The 20,825-nt window shown below is 42.3% G+C and overlaps 2 protein-coding genes and 1 long non-coding RNA gene across 3 annotated transcripts; 1 reads left to right on the top strand and 2 right to left on the bottom strand.

Annotated features, from left to right (window-relative positions):
• Positions 1-1,705: 1,705 nt before the first annotated feature.
• Positions 1,706-11,180, top strand: LOC109472970. The gene is given in 17 exon segments (XM_019772834.1): positions 1,706-1,928; positions 2,020-2,109; positions 2,218-2,469; positions 2,807-2,992; positions 2,995-3,219; positions 3,463-3,578; positions 3,964-5,096; positions 5,335-5,390; positions 5,617-5,889; positions 6,094-6,663; positions 6,817-6,891; positions 7,282-8,168; positions 8,321-8,339; positions 8,492-8,650; positions 9,292-9,363; positions 9,549-10,823; positions 11,036-11,180. Coding segments are annotated over 17 exon segments (5,643 nt in total). The 5' UTR covers positions 1,706-1,717; the 3' UTR covers positions 11,080-11,180.
• Positions 11,181-13,478: 2,298 nt separating this feature from the next.
• On the bottom strand, positions 13,479-14,625 carry LOC109472971 (filaggrin-2-like). Its single transcript, XM_019772835.1, has 4 exons — positions 14,303-14,625; positions 14,040-14,095; positions 13,720-13,853; positions 13,479-13,613 (listed from the first exon to the last, which is right to left on the bottom strand). The coding sequence occupies exons 1-4, from the start codon at positions 14,623-14,625 to the stop codon at positions 13,479-13,481; spliced, it is 648 nt and encodes a 215-aa protein (XP_019628394.1).
• A 3,346-nt stretch (positions 14,626-17,971) lies between these two features.
• Positions 17,972-20,794, bottom strand: LOC109473134. Its single transcript, XR_002140405.1, has 2 exons — positions 20,721-20,794; positions 17,972-19,107 (listed from the first exon to the last, which is right to left on the bottom strand). It is a non-coding gene; the product is annotated as an uncharacterized LOC109473134 (long non-coding RNA).
• Positions 20,795-20,825: the final 31 nt, after the last annotated feature.

The raw sequence follows: 20,825 nt of genomic DNA on the forward strand, positions 1-20,825 counted from the left end.
GATTGGCCAGATATAGAGCAATTGACTAAATAGACGGATAACATGTCAGAGGAGTTAGCCCGCTGAAGGAGTACAGTGTCCCGCTTTGAACTCACCTGGCATGTTATCTGCCTAATGAGCCAATTAAGCATAAACCATACACAAACATCTACACATTTGCAGGTAAAAGAGTGGTGTGCAATGGCCGTGAGCAAAGTCCAACAGGCCCTCTGTTCGCTACATTCGCTACAAACATTTTAAGTCTACCGGAGGTTCAGACAGGAGACAGTCGAGGAAGTTTGTCTTAGAGAAGCAGGCTGACGCTGGTTACGTCTTGATAAGGAATCCGTCTTACCGTGACGTCACACAGGTGAGTATTTTACACCTGCCTCACTACAGGTGAGAAGTGCCTGGACATTTCTTTTTATTTAATCTGTGACTATTAAATAAGACAAGAATGTTAATATGCTGTTGCATTCCCTTACGTACGAAATCCAGCAAGTCTCGTATTGCAAGAATTGTATTACTATATTACAATAATCAACTGACCTGTGTGAACCTACAATGTAATTTCAGTGTGACTTATTTGCATGTACGTATCGGCCTTGTCAGCCACCAGCGAGCATGCAGCAGGGGTGGGAAGGGCCCCTGAAATCTTTGGAAACGAAACCAAGCCGAAAGAGAGATTTCACGTACGAAGACGTACAATGTTTATTAGAGATGTATTTTAAAGTTTATCATTTTCCAGGATGGCAGGTCCGGCCCAACAAAGCATAACAGAAGCTGACAGACGCCATTTTGAATTTGTGAAAACTTTGCACCGTATTTCCGAAGGCCTGACAACAGCGGAAACGGCGCTTTTGAAGTTGTACTGCAGGCACGTGATTCCGAAAGGCAAGGCGGAACGACTCGTGCATGCGATGGACGTTTTCCACAAGCTGGTACAACTGGATAAAATCGGTCCGGAAAATCTCGACTTTCTGGAAGAACTGTTGGAAACAATGGGACGCCAAGACCTGGTGAGGGACGTTCTGAGGCCGTTCCAACCGCCTGACCGAGAGATTCCGAAAACCTTTGAACTACAACCGGGAACAAGCACTGGTGGTGCGAGTGAAGAAGGTGAGTGAAGTCAGGAATCAGTGGTTACGCCTCAGGAATGGAGGCATCTTTACATTAATTAAGACACTGTTAATCTTGTTCCCAATTTTGTGCGTCCGTCTGTAATAGTTTCAACACGATAACTCGAGAAGGCTTTCATAGAGTGTCTTGATATTTGATATGTGGGTAGGTCTTGACGAGACCTCGAAATGACTAGATTTTGTACTACTAGTTGGCTGGCGCAGAAAGACTAGTAGGCAACCTCGCTGATCAATGACAAATAAATAAATAAATATAAATAAAGCACATATGATTATCATGACCTCAGATAATTGGCCACACTTTAGATACGCGTACAGGTCAGAGTGTTGTGAATGGACTGAATATTATGTTTCCTGGTAACATTCCTTTTTCTTTATTCATTTAACATTCCTTTTTAATCTCACTGTTTTGTCTTTTTATTAATGTGCGTTTTTGAATGTCTATACTAGTGAGAATTTGTGCTTACTGTATATCATTATAGAAAATAAAGTCTTGCAACGATATGAAAGACCATAATTTTAAGCATTTTTAAGGTTTTAACTGCCAATATCTATTCTCAGAACTTTCGTCCACTCGTATTGTGCTGCGAGGACCAGAGATGGCGAGGTTGTACGCCGCCGCCTGCCGCCAGGGGTCGCTGCCAGTATACAGCACACGGGTTCCGGTGGTGGGGCAGTACAGGTCGGGGAAAACCTGCTTCATCAAGAGGCTGATGGGAGAAACGGTCAGGGAGGAGGAGGAGGAACCTATCACTGATGGAATCAACATCATTTCAGATGTCCAGACCAAGACATATAAGAAGTCACAAGGTATTATGACATAATTATTGTCACTTGGATTTTTCTGTTTTTTCTATAAACGTTTTGGCAGACCAACTCCATGGCCTTTGTTTCTCTACAGAGGAGATAGATGAGTTGGCAGGACCATTGCTCCAAAAGCAACCAAGCAAGCAAACAAGTGATATTGCAGTTGGAAAACAAGCAATAACAAGTAAGTATACTTTACTTTTTCCAAAGTTTTCAACTGACCTCATGTATTTTTTGTAACGAGATAAGTCTCTTTCTACAGTGATTTTAATTCAACACATGTTTGTTCCAGCTGACGGGACTGAGGACTTTGACAATGTCGTCACCAAAGTCAGCCACAAGTGGGAAGACCTGGCGCGGCAGCTAGGGTGGAGAACGCGGAACCAGATCAGAGAAATCAGAGCCTCGGAACCTGACGATGAACACAGGTGCAGAAAGGTGCTGGAAAGGTGGAGAAGCAAGATGGGAAAGGAAGCTACTTTACAGGTTTTGAAACAGGCCCTCCTTGCTATTGATGAGAATCAGGCAGTGGAGACCTTGGAAGGTTTGTTTCTTTGCTTTGGATACACTAACATGGCCTCAGGAATAAACTTAGGAATCGTAAAAAGATTTAACAAAAGATGATTCATTTTAAAATTCTGCATGTTAAAAGGAATACAAAACAAAACTATGAAAAAAACATCGCAATTTTACGTTGTATCGAAAATTCTTCTGATAAACAAAGTTATCATTTTATTTGTGTTGCCTCTTTAAGGTAAAAGAACCAGACAAAAATGGCAAATATTAGACATAAAAATGGCAAATATCCAACAAAAATCTAGGCAAATTTTGTGTACCTCAGATGGACCTTTTTATTCATGTCCACGTGCTTTTCTCTGCAGCACAAGAAAAGAGGCCACTCCCACCGTCAGAAAACCTTGAGAAACAAATGCAACCAGGAGGATCAAAAACACCGACGAAGATTACTGAAGAAGTAACTAACGTAGAAGGTGAAGAAGAATATACAAAGGAGGCAACAGAGAGCCCCGAAACCTCCACGATTCCAGACATCGTTGTTGAAGCAGCGGAAAAATGCGTAAGGCCGGTATCACAGAGGAAGAAGTTGGAACTCCTGAACATCCGCGTTTGTCCTTCTGGGATTTCGGCGGCCAGGCGACTTACTACGGGACCCACCACTGCTTCATCACCCACAGGGGAGTCTACATCCTCGTCATGTCTCTGCTGCAGAAACTGTCCGACCCTGTACCGGACCTGGACTACAAGGCGTCTGTGGACAACCTAAGAACGGGAGGAGGTACGTTTTGAACAGCTATTAGTTATGCTATCTGGAAATATTGTATTGTGGATATCATAAAAATAAGCTTCTCAATCATGCAAAGAAGACTGATCTATAACTTTGAAGCGAAGAATCTGAACAGTCCAACAATTTAACAGTTCATATCCCAGTGTCAATGAACTGTACCAATGTTCATAGTTTTTTTTAAAGATATTGCTGTATAGGAGGATATTTTGTATTGATAGCGTTTTTTTTCTCCAGACTATCTGGACCACTGGCTGAACACAGTTCGCTCTCACACTCTGCAACACCAAACTGGGCAACCGAGACGGCCCCCAGTTATCATTGTCCTCACGCACAAGGACAAGGTCTCCAAGGTATATATTTTGTACAAGTTCTATCAAAGTCATTATTTGTTCTTATTTGTTCCAGGGGGAAGCATCTACTTGCTAATCAGCAAAAGATTGTTACTGTTATTGTACATTACATGTTGTATTTTTTATGTATTTTAATGTTCTATGTGTGAGACACAACACCAACGAAAGCTCCCTGTGCCTTACGTGAATTGTATCCTGGCAATTTCAATAAATCAAACCAAATCAACACATCTACATACTGCATAGTTTAGTAGATATGCATAGCCGAATACTTACTATTATATTCTGGTCATTGTACATTTCATTGTTAATTTCCAAAGGCAGGTGTTTCAATAGTTTTTTGTTAATGCGGAGTAATCCAAAGCAACTTTATTGGCCTTCTCAGGAGTACATAGAGAAGTACAAAGAAGAGATACGGAACCACATTAATGATAAGGCGGCAGGCAGCCTTGTTATGCCAAAAATATTTGCAGTGGACAACACAACTGAGGACGCAGCAGTTGACGAGATTCGTGACTACATACGGCTGGTGGCAAGCCGTCAGCCGCACATGGGCGAGGAAATACCCATCCCATGGCTTCATCTCAAGTCTAGACTGAGGAAAAAGCGAGAGGAGCGTCCGTTTGTCAAGTTCCAGGACGTAGCCGAACTGGCCCGAGATCCAGACATCAACATCACAGACGAGCACACCCTCGCCTTGGTTCTCACCTTCCTCCATGATCGCGGTGACATCATCTTCTTTGACGAGCCCAGTCTCCGTGATGACGTCACCCTGCAGCCACAGGTGTTAATTGACGTCTTTAAGACCATCATCACAGTTCCTCAGTATCAGCAAGACAGGGTGACGGATACACAGGTGAGAAAGATGTGGGAGAGGCTGGAAAAGGAAGGAGTTCTCAGCGATGAGTTGCTGACAAGGATCTGGGGAGAGAAGGACCAACAACTGAAGAAGCCATTTCTGCTCCAACACAAGTCCTTCCTGAAGGCGCTCATGGAGAAGTTCTACCTCATCTGCAACGCCACAACAATAGGTGATGCCACTGACGAAGCCCAGCAGGAAGAGATTTATTTCGTTCCTGCACTCCTCAGCTGCGAGAGGGACAACGCGAGGCTGTATCCCGGCAACATGTACATCTGTCCACAGGCGCTATACTTGAGTGAGCAGTTTCTACCCAGCGGCATGTTCAGCCGTCTGCAAGCCTTGTGTGTGCGCAGGTTCGGACTGCAAGAGTCCTGCGTGTTTGCCGGTTGTGCTCGCTTCCCTACTGACGACAAGGAGCAAGCGTTTGTCATCACCAAGGTTAACCACTACTTGAAAGTGGAGCTTCTGTCGTCTTCGAACGTCTTCACAGACGGTCTCCGGGTCAGGAAGTTCCTGAGTAGCGCCCTGTTCGAGATCAAGGAGAAGTGGATCCCCTGCATCCAGTACGAGTTGTGCTGCTCTACACAAGAGGACAAAGGTGAACCTGCATTCCGGGCATTGCCGACAGAATACTGGTCCCTGGAACACCTGTGGGGGTGAGTAAAACATTAGTCCCTCACAAGCAATGGTCAACGTCAGCGGGAGTCAGTGTCATTGAGACAACTGTGCGATGTGGATGTGTAAAGCTAAATCAAATATGGGGAATCTCACACCACATAATTATAGTTATTGTGGAGAACGAATGAGGTAAAGCTTCATTTAATCAGAATATTCATGTCAACCCTCATATTTCATGTCAACATAGATTACATTTATGTTCTCCTTTTCTACTAGAATACCATCTGTGTTTCGTGCAGTCTGGATGCCAGATGGCCAACGCGATCACACAGGTCTGAGAACATTCTAGCTAATCATCTTCAAAGTTTTTATGTTTCAAAATTAATGAATTGTTTACTGCATACATGTTTTGTACAAAGCTTGTTTGTAGCAATCCTGTAAGTCCTTTTGTGGGTTAAAATTCTCTACCTGTAAGTTTACTGTACATTCTGAATACTTATCCGTAATTCTAACAGTCTGTGACGAGTTTGCTATTAACGAAAAAGCCTCTACATACAGTTAACTCAGGAGGGGACGGTCCGGTGATTCTACAGCCATTGGGAGACCCTGACACCATCGTTGGGATGCGCACGATCGGCCCCGTGTTGGACACCATGGAGCAGGGAGGAGTACTGACACTGGACCAGTGTGACCACATCAGGAACCAGCTAACACCGATACAACGGGTCCTGGATATGATGAGGCAGGGCGAAGTAGATCCGTATCAGCTGGGAGCCGCGGTGGAAATGTGCTGCCCAGCGTTTGTGGATCTCTTCTTGAGAGAGAAACGAGGTACGTTATTAGCTACCGAAAACTGTGAGATTGAACCTGAATAATGTTTGTATTGTTTTAAGCAAGTTAGTGTTCCGAGCTAGGTAGCTACATGATAGTTCGAGGTATATTGATTACGACCTATGTTCTACCTTGGCTCACCTATCAGACAGAACATCCTTTTTGAACACAGCAGATAAAAATGCAATACTTACTTTATTTCAGGAAAAGAACTTGTCATCCTCCACGCGGACGACTACACAGCAGAGTTCGTCCTGCCTCTCCAGACAGCCGCTAAGGAGTCGGGACTGCCTTGCCTCACGGAGGTCATCACGGGAACTGACTCCATCACAGAGAAAACAGTGGAACTTTTGCTCAACACGAACGACAGGATGGTTGCTCTGGTCATCAGTCCCCAGACGCTACATCACAAACACTGGTCAAACCTCGACTATGAGTTCCAAGTTCTGAACCAGAAGCTACTGCTGCCGATCCTGCTGTACCCAAAAGGCTCCCAAGACAGGATGGTCAAGGTGCTCCAACAACGGTCTCCTGTCCTCTTCAACATGAAGCATGAAGAGATTGAGATGGAAGGAGAGGCAGTACCAGAGGAAAGACTGCTGAAAATCGTGCACAACATGCTTTTTGGAAGCATTTTCAGTCCACTGGACGAGGCGGGTTTCAAGTCACTTTTAAGGGCGTGGTCTGCACGAACCGGGAAGCAAGAAAGTCAAGAGATAAAAAGACCTCAAGACCTGATGAGGGCAATGGCGAAGACTGGCTACATCACAGCTGGTAGGTGAATTATCATTTACGGTTGGATCTAGTTACCTTCACAAAGATACAGTTTAAATATCTGTACTTTTAAACCTAACTGAATTTGATATCATTGAATGCGTTTTGTTTTACAAAACAGCTAAATTGTAGCCTTTTTTCCACAAACTTAAGATGACTTCGAGACGCTGGAAAAGGACATGATCGCGGCTGGAATCAGCTTTCCGGTTATCGTACGAGACAATCCAGGTTGGTTTTACATTCATCAGTTCAGTTTTACAAGAGCACAGTGATAAAGTGCACCTAAAGGTAAGAATTGTCACATGCTTGATTGTATAAAATAACTCAAATGCAAAAATAGATTTTATTTTTATAGATAAGTTCCGTGAGAATCCAATTGATTATGTCAAAGGACAAGCATGGATACTGTAGACTTTACTTGGGTAAGCCTCAAAAGCAGGACATCGTCTCTTTATATATAATAAGCTTTCTTTGGCATTTCTAGGCTCTAGCGCTATGGGTTGCCTTTCTAATCCAACCTAGAGATCTGAGAAGGTAGTGGGTGGAGCAAGAATAACTAGCTTCACAACTAAGACTCTCTTTTCTCTTAAACATTGGTGTGTATAACCATTTTAGGAGTGCCAGACGAGTTTCAGTACCAAAGGACAGCAGAGGCCTCTGTAGGACCGGTGGGTGGAAGAGTGGAGATACCTGGTTTTGTGGATCTTGCTGTGCCACCCGGCGCCCTTCAGACAGACACAACTATCACCGTCTCCACCGTAGACATCCCCCGTATCTTGAGGAGTCATGAAGGTGTCAGCTGGACCTCCGGCTACCCCTGGTCCCTGGGTAAGAACGATTGTTCGCGTGAGATAATGAATCAAGTGCTGTTTTCGCCGGCTGTTGATATCAACCTGCACGGTGCACAGCTGAGTGGACCCTTGGAGCTAAAGACGTGGAGGCCTCCTGGTTCTGGAGGCATGGAGTGCATTCTGCTAAAGCATCATGATGGGGAAGGGTGGAAGGATATCACAGCTTCAACTTTGCTTCATATTGACTCAGACAGCATAACTGCATGCTGGTCAGCCTTCTGTACTCTCGCATTTGCGTGGGTTCCTGCGAGGCAGCTTGAAGCAGTACAGCGAGCAATAGTTCAAGCGTTGATGTCAAGAACGTTAGACTGCCGGTTTGCTGGGCACATCAAGCCCCATGAAGAGGGTGTAGAATTCCACGTTGTCTGTCGAGACCAGAGCGTTCAGTCGGAGGGGTACCGTCACGGTTTTACCATGTGTGGAACAAACGATGCTCACCGAAGCCTCTATCATCGCGATAATATTGACGTTTCGGTAACTGTTGATGGAGATGTCAAACCACCCAAGCGTATGCTGATGCGAGCAGACCACTGTCGACGCACGGAGGGCCAGAGCGTTCAAATGCTGCTGGACAGATCTAATGGAAAACATGTCAAAGGAGAAGTGGCCATTACAAAGTTTTCTGAGCAAGTGTGTCATTTCAGTTTCTGGGAGGTAAGGCAAGATATTGGAAAATCACTATGTATTCTGAACTGAAGACTACCACACAACTGTCAGTAACTGAATGTTGAATGAAAATATTCATTGAATTAATTGTTTCTGTACTTTTATGTTGCCGAAATAATGCGAGAATTTTCCTGTTTCAGGAAGGTGATATTCCGTCCAGTGAGTACAAATGATTTTATATGATGCAAAGGATAAAGCAAGTAGTGAATTGTTGCTTCTCTTTCGTAACTGCATCAGACATTTTTCGTAGTTATATTGGCACAGTTGAACTAAGCTATAGTACATTTACAATGATTGTTTTCTATGTCCAGGTGTCCAGGTGTCAGCTGCCAAGCGAAGCCACGCAGCTGAAGGATCTGACAGCGGCGTGTCAACACCAACGGAACATTTGGAGTTTCTCGTCAAGAAAAGCCGGCAGTCAGATGATGGAGCAGGACCCAGTGGTATGAGTATTGGTTCATGGACAAAGGGTGAATATTACTCTCTTTGAGTATCTGTATGCGTGTATGTGTGTTTCTTGTCGGTTAGTGTGTGTGTGTATGTCTGAGGCCTCGAAGGTGGGTTTGTTCGTGTGTGCCTGTGTGAGCGTGCATGTGTCTCTGTGTGTTCGTGTGTGTGTCTGTAACTGTGTGTGTGTGTCTGTGTGTTAGTACAATTTTGATAATGTCTTTATGGCTGCTGTGTGTTCCATGGCAGGTGAAGGTAGCAGAAGGAAAGGCACCGCTCGAAAACAGCACAGAGACGGCGTCAGCCCATCCCTACCTGCAACGACAACGAGGCCAAAAGCATCAGATGTTTGCCAGACAGACGATGGAGCAGGGCCAAGTAGAATCAGAGTGGATCCACGAGCAAGTGGTGAAGATAACTATCTTATTTATCTTTCCTTTGCATTGATACAGGTACACTGTATAACGCTTCGTGCGATATCTTGCACTGCTCTAGGTCCAGTAAATGGGCAATGTGACTTGTATTTTTCCTGTCTGCCCTTTATCATGAAAACAGTATGTATTATGATTCAGGCTCTTGTAGAGGTTTGTTGTTCCTTACATAACAATCAATAGCTATACGTCTGTCAAACATCGTTAACCAGTCATTCATTCCTCTGCCGCAGGGAGCACTGCGAGTGGTGAATCAGAATCAGAAGACTCCGATATGGAGGGTCAAGATCCTCCGATTGTCTTGGGTAAGAAACTCTTTTGCACAATGTAGGCAGTAAAGCTCTGGAAAAAATGTTGAAACATCTGATAATAAAATGTGTGAGATAGCGAGATTTATCACCTGCCAGTATTTAAGCAATTGATGTTTTCCGTTGGCAAGTTATAAACTATGCACCACAAGATTCCCTAAAATGTCGCTGTTTTCATAAAGGGGATCAGCGACCCATAGTCTTGCTGATAAATGACGAGTATGGAACTTCAAAGGGAGGAATTTCTACCATCAACTGCCAGGCGAGCCAAACCCTGCAGGGTAAGGCAGTCGTGTACTGCACAGTCCTACAGCTGGATGTGCCCAAACAAGATCAGGAATCAGCAGAGAGAGATGAGGTCAAACTGGTCACACCCGATCAACCAGAAGGAGACACGAGAGAGCCATCCATAGACTGGCTGACGTTTGACTACCAGATCCGCTACCCAAAGTCGACGCTAACACTACAGGAATACCAGCGAAGCCCCCACCCGAAATCAACGCTACCACCACATGTTGACGTCATCATCGGCCACGCTGACATCACAGACACGGCAGCGCGAAACATCCAGAACGAGTACTACAAGGACGAGGCAGACCTCATCATGTTCACTCACGTCTTACCCGAGGACACTGAGTACTTCAAGGGAGGCCAGAGGGCTTCGGAAAAAGAGGAAGCTATGCTCAGTCAAGTTGACAAAGCAAAGGCAGCTTTCTCTGTGGGAGAGCGGATCTACAGGCATTTCATTCCTAAATATGAAGGAGGCAAGACACCAAGAGATCACCATCCGTTCTTCCCGAGGCCATCTAAGATATTTGAAGAAGTCGTCATCCAACCTAAAAGCGGGGAAGGTGAGTTGGTGGTCTTGTCTATCGGGAGAGTGAAGAATGTTGAGAATCTGAAAGGCTACAATCTTGCAGCAAGGTCCATCGGGATTGCCAGAAAGAATCTGAAGTATCTGCGATGGATTACGCGCGGCATCAGCAAGGATGATTGGAAGGAGAGCTTAAAGATCCTGGAGGCCAACCTGAACAGCGGTGACCTGATGCCCACCCTGCGGCCGTACGGGACTCAAAAGGACATCAAGACTGACATGATGATGGCCCACCTGGTCCTGATGCCGTCCCGCTCCGAGCCGTTTGGGCTAGTTGGTCTGGAGGCCATCGCAGCCGGCATCCCTGTCCTCATCTCCGACAAGTCAGGACTGGCGCGTATGATCGAGAAGCTCGTTGCTGAGAAGAAGTTGCCAAAGGGCCTACTGAACAGAATCGTGGAGACCAGCGTGCAAGACAGCGACATGGACGACACTGCCAAAACGTGGGCGCTCAAAATCCGCGAAACTCTGAACGACACTGACACGGCATTCTACCAGGCAAAGAAGTTCAAAGCTGCGCTTCTGGAGTCCAAGTACTGGGAGGACTCAGAGAGAGAGTTCCTGCGAGCCTGCGGTATCACAGGTACAACCATTCTTTGACATTTGTGTTGTTATTGACTTTATGCCTGTTTTAGACTATAATTAATTGACATTCTGTATTGCTTTCTTCTTCTTCAAGGAACAAAATCTCTCAAGTCTGTTATGTTCAGGAGAATATCACTTTCTGCCACACTTGCTATGAAAAAAACTCTTAATTGTTGCAACACTAACACGTAATTCTCTACTGTATTGCAGACGACATGCCAAGCGGTGGAATCTCGCCTGCTTCTGACGAGTAGCAGTCTGTGCGAACAACCTGCAGTTAAGTTTTTCCTTGAATCCAGATCTAGGAGTATCAGCATTGTTATAGAGTGCTTGTAAGATAAGTGTTTGTGTTTTGGTCATTAGTATATAGTAACAAATGGAAAGTGGCACTTCTGTGCATTGTTATCCCTATAAAGTTTGGAATAATTTTACTTTCATTGCATTCGTTGTGAAGATGACAGATGTCATTAGCACTTAGCTTTCAACATCCCTATGAGTAAGAAAATTAGCATGAAAGCTCAATGTTCATCCGAGTTGGTAAATTACATGATGTGAAATAACTGTTCTCTAACTTTGACTCATCGAACTTTTTGAGTGAATCTCGGTCTTCATCAGCTGTCTGATTCAAGTGCGGTGGAAACGTACTTTATAATAATAATAATACAATAATTTTAATTTTAATTGATAATTTACAACCTGATGAATTGAAAGCTTTATTTCTTTCAGGTGATTCTTTCCTTCCGTAGTCATACAATAGTATGACATTGTACATTGTACTATACAATCGTATAACTTGATTGAACTGCCTCCTAGCGAAATCAACAGATACAACAGTAAGTAAAGTCCAATCCACCGAATGACAATCCTGAATCCATGAAATATACTTCTGTATATAGTCTTTATTTAATAATTGTTTCTATGGTACAGAATACGGATTTTACAAAAGATTATTGACATAATTGTTAAGATTTGAAACAATATTTACTAGCATCAGAGAGATATCATATTGACTTCCATTTACATCATTGCAACTGTTTTAAGTACATGTATAATGTATAATATATACCAATTGATTTCGAATTATAGTGTAATCTCCATTTTTTTCAAGTTTCTGGCTCTATTAGAAATTATGAGAACCACCAAAACACAACCTTGAGTGTTTACATGTCCCTAAAATGTAACAAACAAATAAAAATAAAAGTTTTTTTCCAATGGAATATATTCTGCTGTCTTACATTTCTTTGCATTATTCAGTTCTATTACAAAACCAAATCTAAAAATAAAGCTCACAGAGTCTTGCAATGGAATTGGCTAGCATTATAACTTAATGATATATAAAAGTCTTTAAGTCCTTATTTGACATAACTGTTTACAGAATACGAGAGTCTTGCAAACAAAATACAGAAATGTCTTATGTATACTTGAACTAATGATATTGATACACATTGAAATGTAAATAAGGACAACAACATTTGATATGGAAAGTTAGCCTCAGTGTAAATACAGACAATATACGTTTTATACGATGAAGCGTTGTTCTGGCAAAAACAATCGACTCTGTTTTCATCTAGTTGGCTGACCCCTGGCTGGCAGAACTAGAATGCTTTCCTGCCAAAAGAAACTTCCTAGCCTTATGCACATCATTGTTTTACAGTAAGTAAATAAGAAACAGAGAAGATCAGTCCGTAAAGTTTCATCAACTCACACCGAAAGTGCCTCGAATCACAGTTGAAAAGCTCTGTCTTTGAAGTACATACATACATGAAAGTTACATACTCCGATTAGTTTTTCTATTGCCATGACAGTATTGCAATCTCTACTATGACATAGTTTTATATACAAATCTTTCAAAAACAGTATAAAAATGAAGAATCTGATGTGTTCATGCTGGATTCTAATAAAACTAAAACTGACCTCTCCTATTGATTTGAACTTACTTTATTATTTTGTAATCATCATTATGTACAAAGTTTTGTTATTTATGTTTTATTTTATTGACCCCAGGAAGAATAGTGCTTTTAAGCACTAATGGGGATCGAAATAAACAAACAAATCAGTCGCACAAGTATGATACAGAAAAGGCCTACCTCCACAAGGATTATTTTTCAACTTTTTTTTTCAAAATGTTTCCTGGACTTTAAAACTGTTTTGTTAGTGGAATATGCATTCAACATGAGTGAGACCACTGCGAGAATATCAAGTCCAAAACCCAACAGATCTCACAAAGGCCTTTCGGCGAGCAGCTATAATCTTTCTAGTATGGTCTTTTAGTGATCTTGAGGACCAATTGTTGGGGCCTGCATGGGGGGATCCCGACAAAGCCCTATGCTAAATTTTGAGAGCTGGCTACGTATTAAGCTGAATTCAGGAAATTTCTCAATTACGCTTTATATTAATTACGACAACTGCCAAGTGGCTACAACGCTCTTCGTAGAATTAAAACGGCAAATACGCTTTACGCAAAATGCGCCCAAAACGCTCTACATTGAATTAGAGCGGTCCGTCTACGCTCTACGTAGAATAAAAACGACCGATTACGCTCTACGAAAAAGGGCATGTGGGCCCCATTGCTATTTTCTTTGCCATTCATTGGCTGTCTAACTGTAAAAATGTGGATTCAATTATGGTGTTTTCACATTTAGGTACTGAGAATTTAGCTGCGAGGCAGTCGGCCCAGATTTCTAGCTTCCAATGATTCAGCGATGGCCTGAGACTGACCCTGCCCTGTCTGATCATGACCACTGGTCATTACAGTAGCTGTGGTGTTTGTGTTGGATTCAGTAATGGCCTGAGACTGGCCCTGCTCTGTACGGGTTATTAGTATCGTCATAATGGTAATAATGATCACTGGTCATTACAGTAGCTGTGGAGTTTGTGTTGGATTCAGTTTTGGCCTGATACTGCCCTGTCTGATCATCACCACTGGTCATTACCGTAGCTGTGGTATTTGTGTTGGATTCAGCGATGGCCTGAGACTGACCCTGCCCTGTCTGATCATGACCACTGGTCATTACAGAAGCTGTGGTGTACTGAGAATTTAGCTGAGAGACAGTCGGTCCTGTACCATAAGATAAATTTCTAGCATCGAGGGATTCAGCGATGGTCTGAGACTGGCCCTGCCCTGCACGAACATGATGGTTATTAGTATCGTCATAGTGGTAATAATGATCACTGGTCATTACAGTAACTGTGGAGTTTGTGTTGGATTTAGTGATGGTCTGAGACTGGCCCTGCCCTGTCTGATCATCACCACTGGTCATTACAATAGCTGTGGTGTACTGAGAATTTAGCTGAGAGACAGTCGGCCCTGTGCCATAAGATAAATTTCTAGCATCGAGGGATTCAGCGATGGCCTGATACTGGCCCTGCCCTGCCTGCAAATGGCCACTATTCATTACAGTAGCTGTGCTGTACTGAGAATTTAGCTGCGAGACAGTCGGCCCTGTACCATAAGATGGATTTCTATCATCTAATGATTCGGTGTTAGCCTGAGACTGACCCTGCCCTGTCTGATCATCACCACTGGTCATTCCAGTAGTTGTGGTGTTTGTGTTGGATTTAGTGTTAGCCTGAGACTGACCCTGCCCCCCTGTCTGATTATCACCACTGGTTATTACAGTAGCTGTGGTGTTTGTGTTGGATTCAATGTTGGCCTGAGATTGACCCTGCCCTGTCTGATCACGGTGACTATCAATATCTTCATTCTGCGGATCATGACCACTGGTCGTTACAGTATGTACGGCGTTGCTGCCACGAACAACATTGGGATTTGGGCCTAAAGCGGGATCCTTCGTCTTCATTTTGGACCAAAATATGAGAATGGTGATGCCCATCAGGACAATCCCAGCTACTGAACCACAGACTGAGCTGATGAGAACAGTTAGGAGGAAACTGGGAGCGGTTTTCTGTTCGTTTGAAGTGATTGCAAGTGAAGGAGTTGGTGTTACTATAACTGCTTTGGTTGTGTTGTCTGAAGGATGTGCTGTTGGGCCAGCATTGCGTGTAAAGAACCAGTGATAGCGAGAGGTGACGGTGGCATTGGCACAGTCAATAACACAGCCATTGACACTTTCTAATGGGCTTACATGGGCCTGCGTGGTATATGTCAAGCATACAAGATATGCTGTTGGGCTAGTATTGTCTTCTGTGTTGCCAACTGAGGATGGGATAGCATGGGCCTGTGTGGTATGTGTCGAGCCTACAAGATATGCTGTTGGGCTAGTATTGTCTTCTGTGTTGCCAACTGAGGATGGGTTAACATGTGCCTGTGTGGTATGTGTCGAGCCTACAAGATGTGCTGTTGGGCTAGTATTGTTTTCTGTGTTGCCAACTGAAGATGTTGACATTGCAGATGAGGTTTGGATATCAACAGTTAGTGGTGGTACGGTTGTCTCTTCACATATCATTTCTTTAGGATCTACATTTATAAGCTTCCTTCCTTGAAATTTAGCGGGTTGGGCACATATCATCTTGTTTATATGATAAAACTTTATATGATCAAACGAAAACTTAGAGATATTCTGTCTGAAAGGCGCCATCCTACAGTCACACTGCCAGGGGTTTTCGCCAAGTGTTATGGTACGAATAGATGACAACCAGCCAAAAGCCGAAGGGGGAATGACAGACAACTTGTTTGCCCTAAGTTTCAACATTAGGAGCTGGGGCAGGTTTTCAAATGCATTGGACTGGATGTTAGTTATTTGATTCTTCCACAGATTTAACTGTTGTAGTCGGGGTAGATTTGAAAGTGTACCTGCATGTATCCTCTTAATCTGGTTGGAGCACAGATCCAACTGTTGTAGCCGGGGCAGATTTTTTAAAGCACCAGGCTGAATCTCTGTTATCTTGTTGTGGCGAAGGCACAAATGTTGTAGCCTGGTTAGATTTACGAATGTACCAGCGTGGATGTTTGTTATCTTGTTCGAGACCAGTGTCAGCATTTTCAAAGAGGGTAGATTTGTGAATGCATTAGAGTGAATCATTGTAATCTGATTGTTGCGAAGATTTAAATTTGTAAGGAAAGGCAGATTTGCAAACACACCTGCATGAATCGTTTTTATTTGGTTTTGGAACAGATTCAAGGAATAGAGCAAGGGTAATTTTGCAAGTGCACCAGGATGGATCTCTGTTATCTGGTTCTCACACAGAAACAACTTGTTGATTTTTGGTAGATTTACAAATGCACCAGGCTGAAGTTCTGATATCTGGTTGAAACCGAGATTCAGCACTCGGAGCTCAGGGAGATTTGCAAATGTACCAGATTGGATCTTTGTTATCTGGTTGTAGGACAGGTCTATCCTATTGAGGCATGTTAAATGTGCAAATGCACCTGTCTGAACCTCTTTTATGTGGTTTTTAGGCAGTAAAAACATTCTCAAATTTTTATACCTCAGCAGTGGGGACCGGTCTACAGATCTAATAAGATTATTTTCTAATTCCAAGCTGGAGATGGATTTTGGGAGGTCCTGAGGGATGCTTTTTAGCCCTTGGTTGGGGCACTTGCATTGATCAACATACAAAAAGTAAAATGATGTCATACAGCTGCAGCCAGCATCTGGCATGCTGGGCTCCTTCAGGATGATGAGAAGGAAAATCAGCACGTGTCGCAGCTTTCTTCCCATGGTGCTGTGGCACCTGAAAAAAACCAGAAAGCTCCTTTGCAAGGTCATTTCATAGCCAAACGTATACCTTTCTTCCCAATTCGGAAAAATGTATGACTTTCTAGTCAACATTTAGTCAACAGTTACGTCAGTATAAAGTCAAGTCACGGTGACAAAATCTTTGATAGGTCGAAGGTGGTAGCATTACGGAAAGAAGAAGAAGAGATAGAGATGGAAATATGTAAGAAGTCCGTGTGTGTAGTTTTAGTGTCTAAGTGCATTTTTTGCTGGTGGGTACTGCTGTGTACAAGTAGGTGCTAATCAGTCGTGGTTTCTTTGTAGTGTGGAACAAACAGCGTTAAATTGCTGTGATCTTATTGATATGATTCTGTTGATTGTCTGAGGCAGACTGTTTAAATATTGATATCAGGATTGTTTACAGTTTTTTTCGACGTTTTTATGACTCTGTTTATACCTACCAGACACGAAAATCAACTGGAAGGTGAAAAAATTCAACTCAGTCTTCATTTTTATTAAAGGGGTTCTTTGTCCATTTCTGAAACATCAGTTTAAACAGTCATAACGCTTCTTTCTTTCTTTCCCAGTCGGGCAAGCCTAATGCAAATGTACCTCCTGCTAGGTGGAGAAAAATATACTCTGACGTGACCGTTGCTATAATTCCATTGCACCCCCCCCCCTTCTCAGACCTAACTTAAGTTGCAAGCAAATAATGAGATGGAGGTCTGTTAAATATTTTCTGGTAGCAGCGGCCTTCTCTGGTAGCTATTTATCCTGGCTAAATGTAACAAAAGGTCAGTTTCTTTCATTGCAATATCTGGTTGGAGAAAAATGCTAATTAAGGTATAACAAACTGTTTGCACAATAGATTGTGCCTTGCAAGTGCACTCACGGATCGGAACATACCTGTAAAGTCAGTCAAAATAGCGAAAAACGTCCGTTGGCACTTTTTGAAGGAACTCGGGTACAGACACTGGTATAGTTGCTGTTGTTCTTGTAGGGTGTGTCTGCCTCCTTCGGTAGCTGATCCGAAATGCCGTGTGGCAAACAACCCAGGATCGGTCTTACGTACAAGGTGGGGTTAATTGTCTGAAGCTGGCTATTTGAATAACATTATCATTAACATTTATGAGGGTCAGGGCCGCACACACAACAGGCTACCTACAAATGTACGTAGTGGAGTCAGAGACACTACGCGCTCATCTGCAGGAACACAAGAGACCGAGCGGTGTGTCATCACCTGTTGTGGAGCACGTCGCCAAGGAGAAACACAACATAGACTGGGACAGTGTTAAAGTACTGAATCAAGATTCCGATTGGTTTGCAAGTGGTGTGCATGTCCGCCGACAATGCAGTACCTTAAACAGGTACAGGGGGCCTCACTAGGACATGGCAATGATAACAACCAGGGATGTTCAGGATCTGACACTTGTAAACAATCTTTGCTGTACAAATACAATACACCAAATGATAAGTCTCAACCCGTAAAATGTACAATAGATTTTGGTTTATTTTATATGATGCAGAATTTACAAAAAGGAACCTGACAAAATTGCCGAGGTTTGGAACAATAACATTTGCTAGTACTTAGTATCAGAATGGCATGATGATAATCATAATTCATCTACTTCATTGCAACTGTTTTAAGTACTCAAATAAGTCTTTTACAATCAGGAATTCTGCATATACATGCACAATGTATACTGAATAATTTTAAATGCAAGTTATTAGGGGCAATCCACAGTAGCTGTTAAAGTTTCTGACTCTGCCCATTTCATGGAGGCCCAGTCAGTGTAAGACAACCATCAAAACACAACCTTATGTTTATATGTCCCTACAATGAAACAAATAAAACTTCTCAACATTTGATATATTTTGCAGTCTCTTTTGAATGGCATTAGTTTGCATTACTCAGTAAAGCATGCGCATAACAAAAACAAAGATTGAATGAATTTTAAATGAGACTGGTACTTAGTAGTAGACTTCACTATGTCTTGCAACGTTATAGCTTGGCATTTGGAATTAGCCAGCATTAATATTATAGATTAATAAAATGTAAAAATCTTTGAGTCCTTATTTGACATAAATGTCTACAGACTACAAGATGAGCACTTGCAAACAAAATACATGTACAGATATGTTATGTACAACTGAATATTGATACACATTTTTAACAACAACATCTGATATGCTAAGCAAAATTCATTGTAAATGCAGCTCCATTAAACATTATAAAATTTATTGCTTCACAATTGTACAATGCATTATGTGATGGTGACTTGGAAACAAGTGGAAGAGTCCACTACTATATGATTTTAATCTTCATTTGACATACCTGTCTACAGAATGCAGTGCAAGATGAGCACTAACTTGACAAAGAAATATTATGTACACATGATCAATAATTAACTATATATCAATTAAAATACCAACATTTGATATGGAAAGAGAATGTAGCTTTGCATAAACATTATGAAATTTATTGCATGACAATTTATTATGTGATGGTGACTCCGGAAGTAGTGGAAGAGTCCACTATGGAGTGGGGGTGGTCGTGACCCGCATAAAGCTCATCTCTTGCACAATGATGCGTGACATCAGCGCCAGAATGATGGCACCAAACACTGTCACTAGTGACATGACTGTCAGGGGGAACGAGTAGATCTGAAGATTGAAAAACAAAAAGGCAATTAAAGATGGCAGACATAATTAGGTTAAGAAAAGAAAAGAAAAGAAAGTTTTGTTAGCAAGTGATGGCAAACTATAGTCTAATGTGGAAAATGGAAAGTTTGACAGTTAATATATGCGACTTCCATGCGACCTAAGCCATGCATGCAGCTGTAGAATTCCTGCAAAGAAAAGATATCTATGAGGAATACAACATCAACTGTGATGGTTTCACCGGATTCCTACATGTAAAACTACCATTGAAAATCATGAACTCAATGAGAGCTACTGCAGTAACAGTAATTCATGAGTAATATGCACTTCATGATCAGATATCCAGGTTTTCAAGACATTCTAGAGAAGATGTGTTGCATACAGGCTACCCAGCATAATACATCATTGTACAGTCAAACTTGGAACTACAGCCACCCTAGCTGGTCCTATGCAGCCACGCAGTCACTACAGCAATTTACATTGTATCTGTGAAAACAAAGAAAAATGGAAGATAGATTGTCATTAGACAGAGCAAACATGCAGCTAGCTGTTCTACGTAACCTGTATGGGTTCAAACCTTGAGGCATTATTACGAAGGAGTCACAGTGACTCTACAGCCACCCTGGCCCTATGCAGCCATGCGGACTACAGCATTTCCACAGTCCCTAAAATACTAGTAGTCTATCTGAGATACAGCAGTATTTGTCATGCAGCAGTGCTATGTATTATCATGATGTATATGGCAACATGCATGAGGCTACAAGCTGTTCTTAATCTGCAAACCCTGCTGCAAAGGTTCAAACTTGGTGAAGTAATAATGTGATGGTGTATAAGGGGATTCCAGAGTTCGTTTGCCAACCCAGAATGAAGAAATAAAGAAAAATGGAAGATTAGATGAGATAGAGCAAGCATGCAGCTAGCTGTTCTAACTCTGAGGAACCTGTAAGGCTTCAAACCTTGCGGCATTATTACGAAGGAGTGACAGGAGTTTCCAGTGTTGCAGCAATGCTTTCGAACATCCCTCTGTCGATTTCCCTGAATATGATGTTGGTCATGAGAGCAAAGAAAACTCCAGCTGCGACTTTGGCGAGGGAAGCAATGGTGATCGGAGATCCGTACATCTGTGGGGGAAATATTGTTGGCACAAAAATATTCAAAATATAGTTCTAGATTTCTTCAACAGCCAGGATTGATGTTGTTTACGTACTGTTGCCATCCATGGTAGGGGGGTACCTGTAAAATTATGTAGGTACAGGTCCAGATCTAAATATCTGGTGTACCTGTACCTATACCTGTACCTGTATCGAAACAAAATAGATCATTGTCAAGTGGACACAATATTTTTACAATAAATAAAGCTAAATATGACATTTTTGACAACTTAGCTCTTGAAAATGAAGAAAATCTGTAAATAGTATTGAAAATAAAAATATGTAAATTTTCATACAAAGACAACATTTCACCACTAAAAAACCAACTGGCTTAATGTATAACATACAGACAATTAGCCAAAATTGTTTAGATACAGGTACAGGTCAGGGCCTGTACCTAAGCCTGTATACCTGTAGCTGTACCTAAAATCTAAAGTTAGAAGAAGAGGAAACTGCAGTACTCACAGTCATCACTAGGGGGAGTTTCTGACATACTCCAGCAGATCAAACCTCTCCTCAGTAGGGCAGATACTCTGGAATTTACAAATTTTACAAACTTACAAATATTCC

Source organism: Branchiostoma belcheri, unplaced genomic scaffold (genome assembly GCF_001625305.1).
Source record: "Branchiostoma belcheri isolate BF01 breed outbred unplaced genomic scaffold, Haploidv18h27 scaffold29, whole genome shotgun sequence".
Classification (NCBI taxonomy): Eukaryota; Metazoa; Chordata; class Leptocardii; order Amphioxiformes; family Branchiostomatidae; genus Branchiostoma; species Branchiostoma belcheri.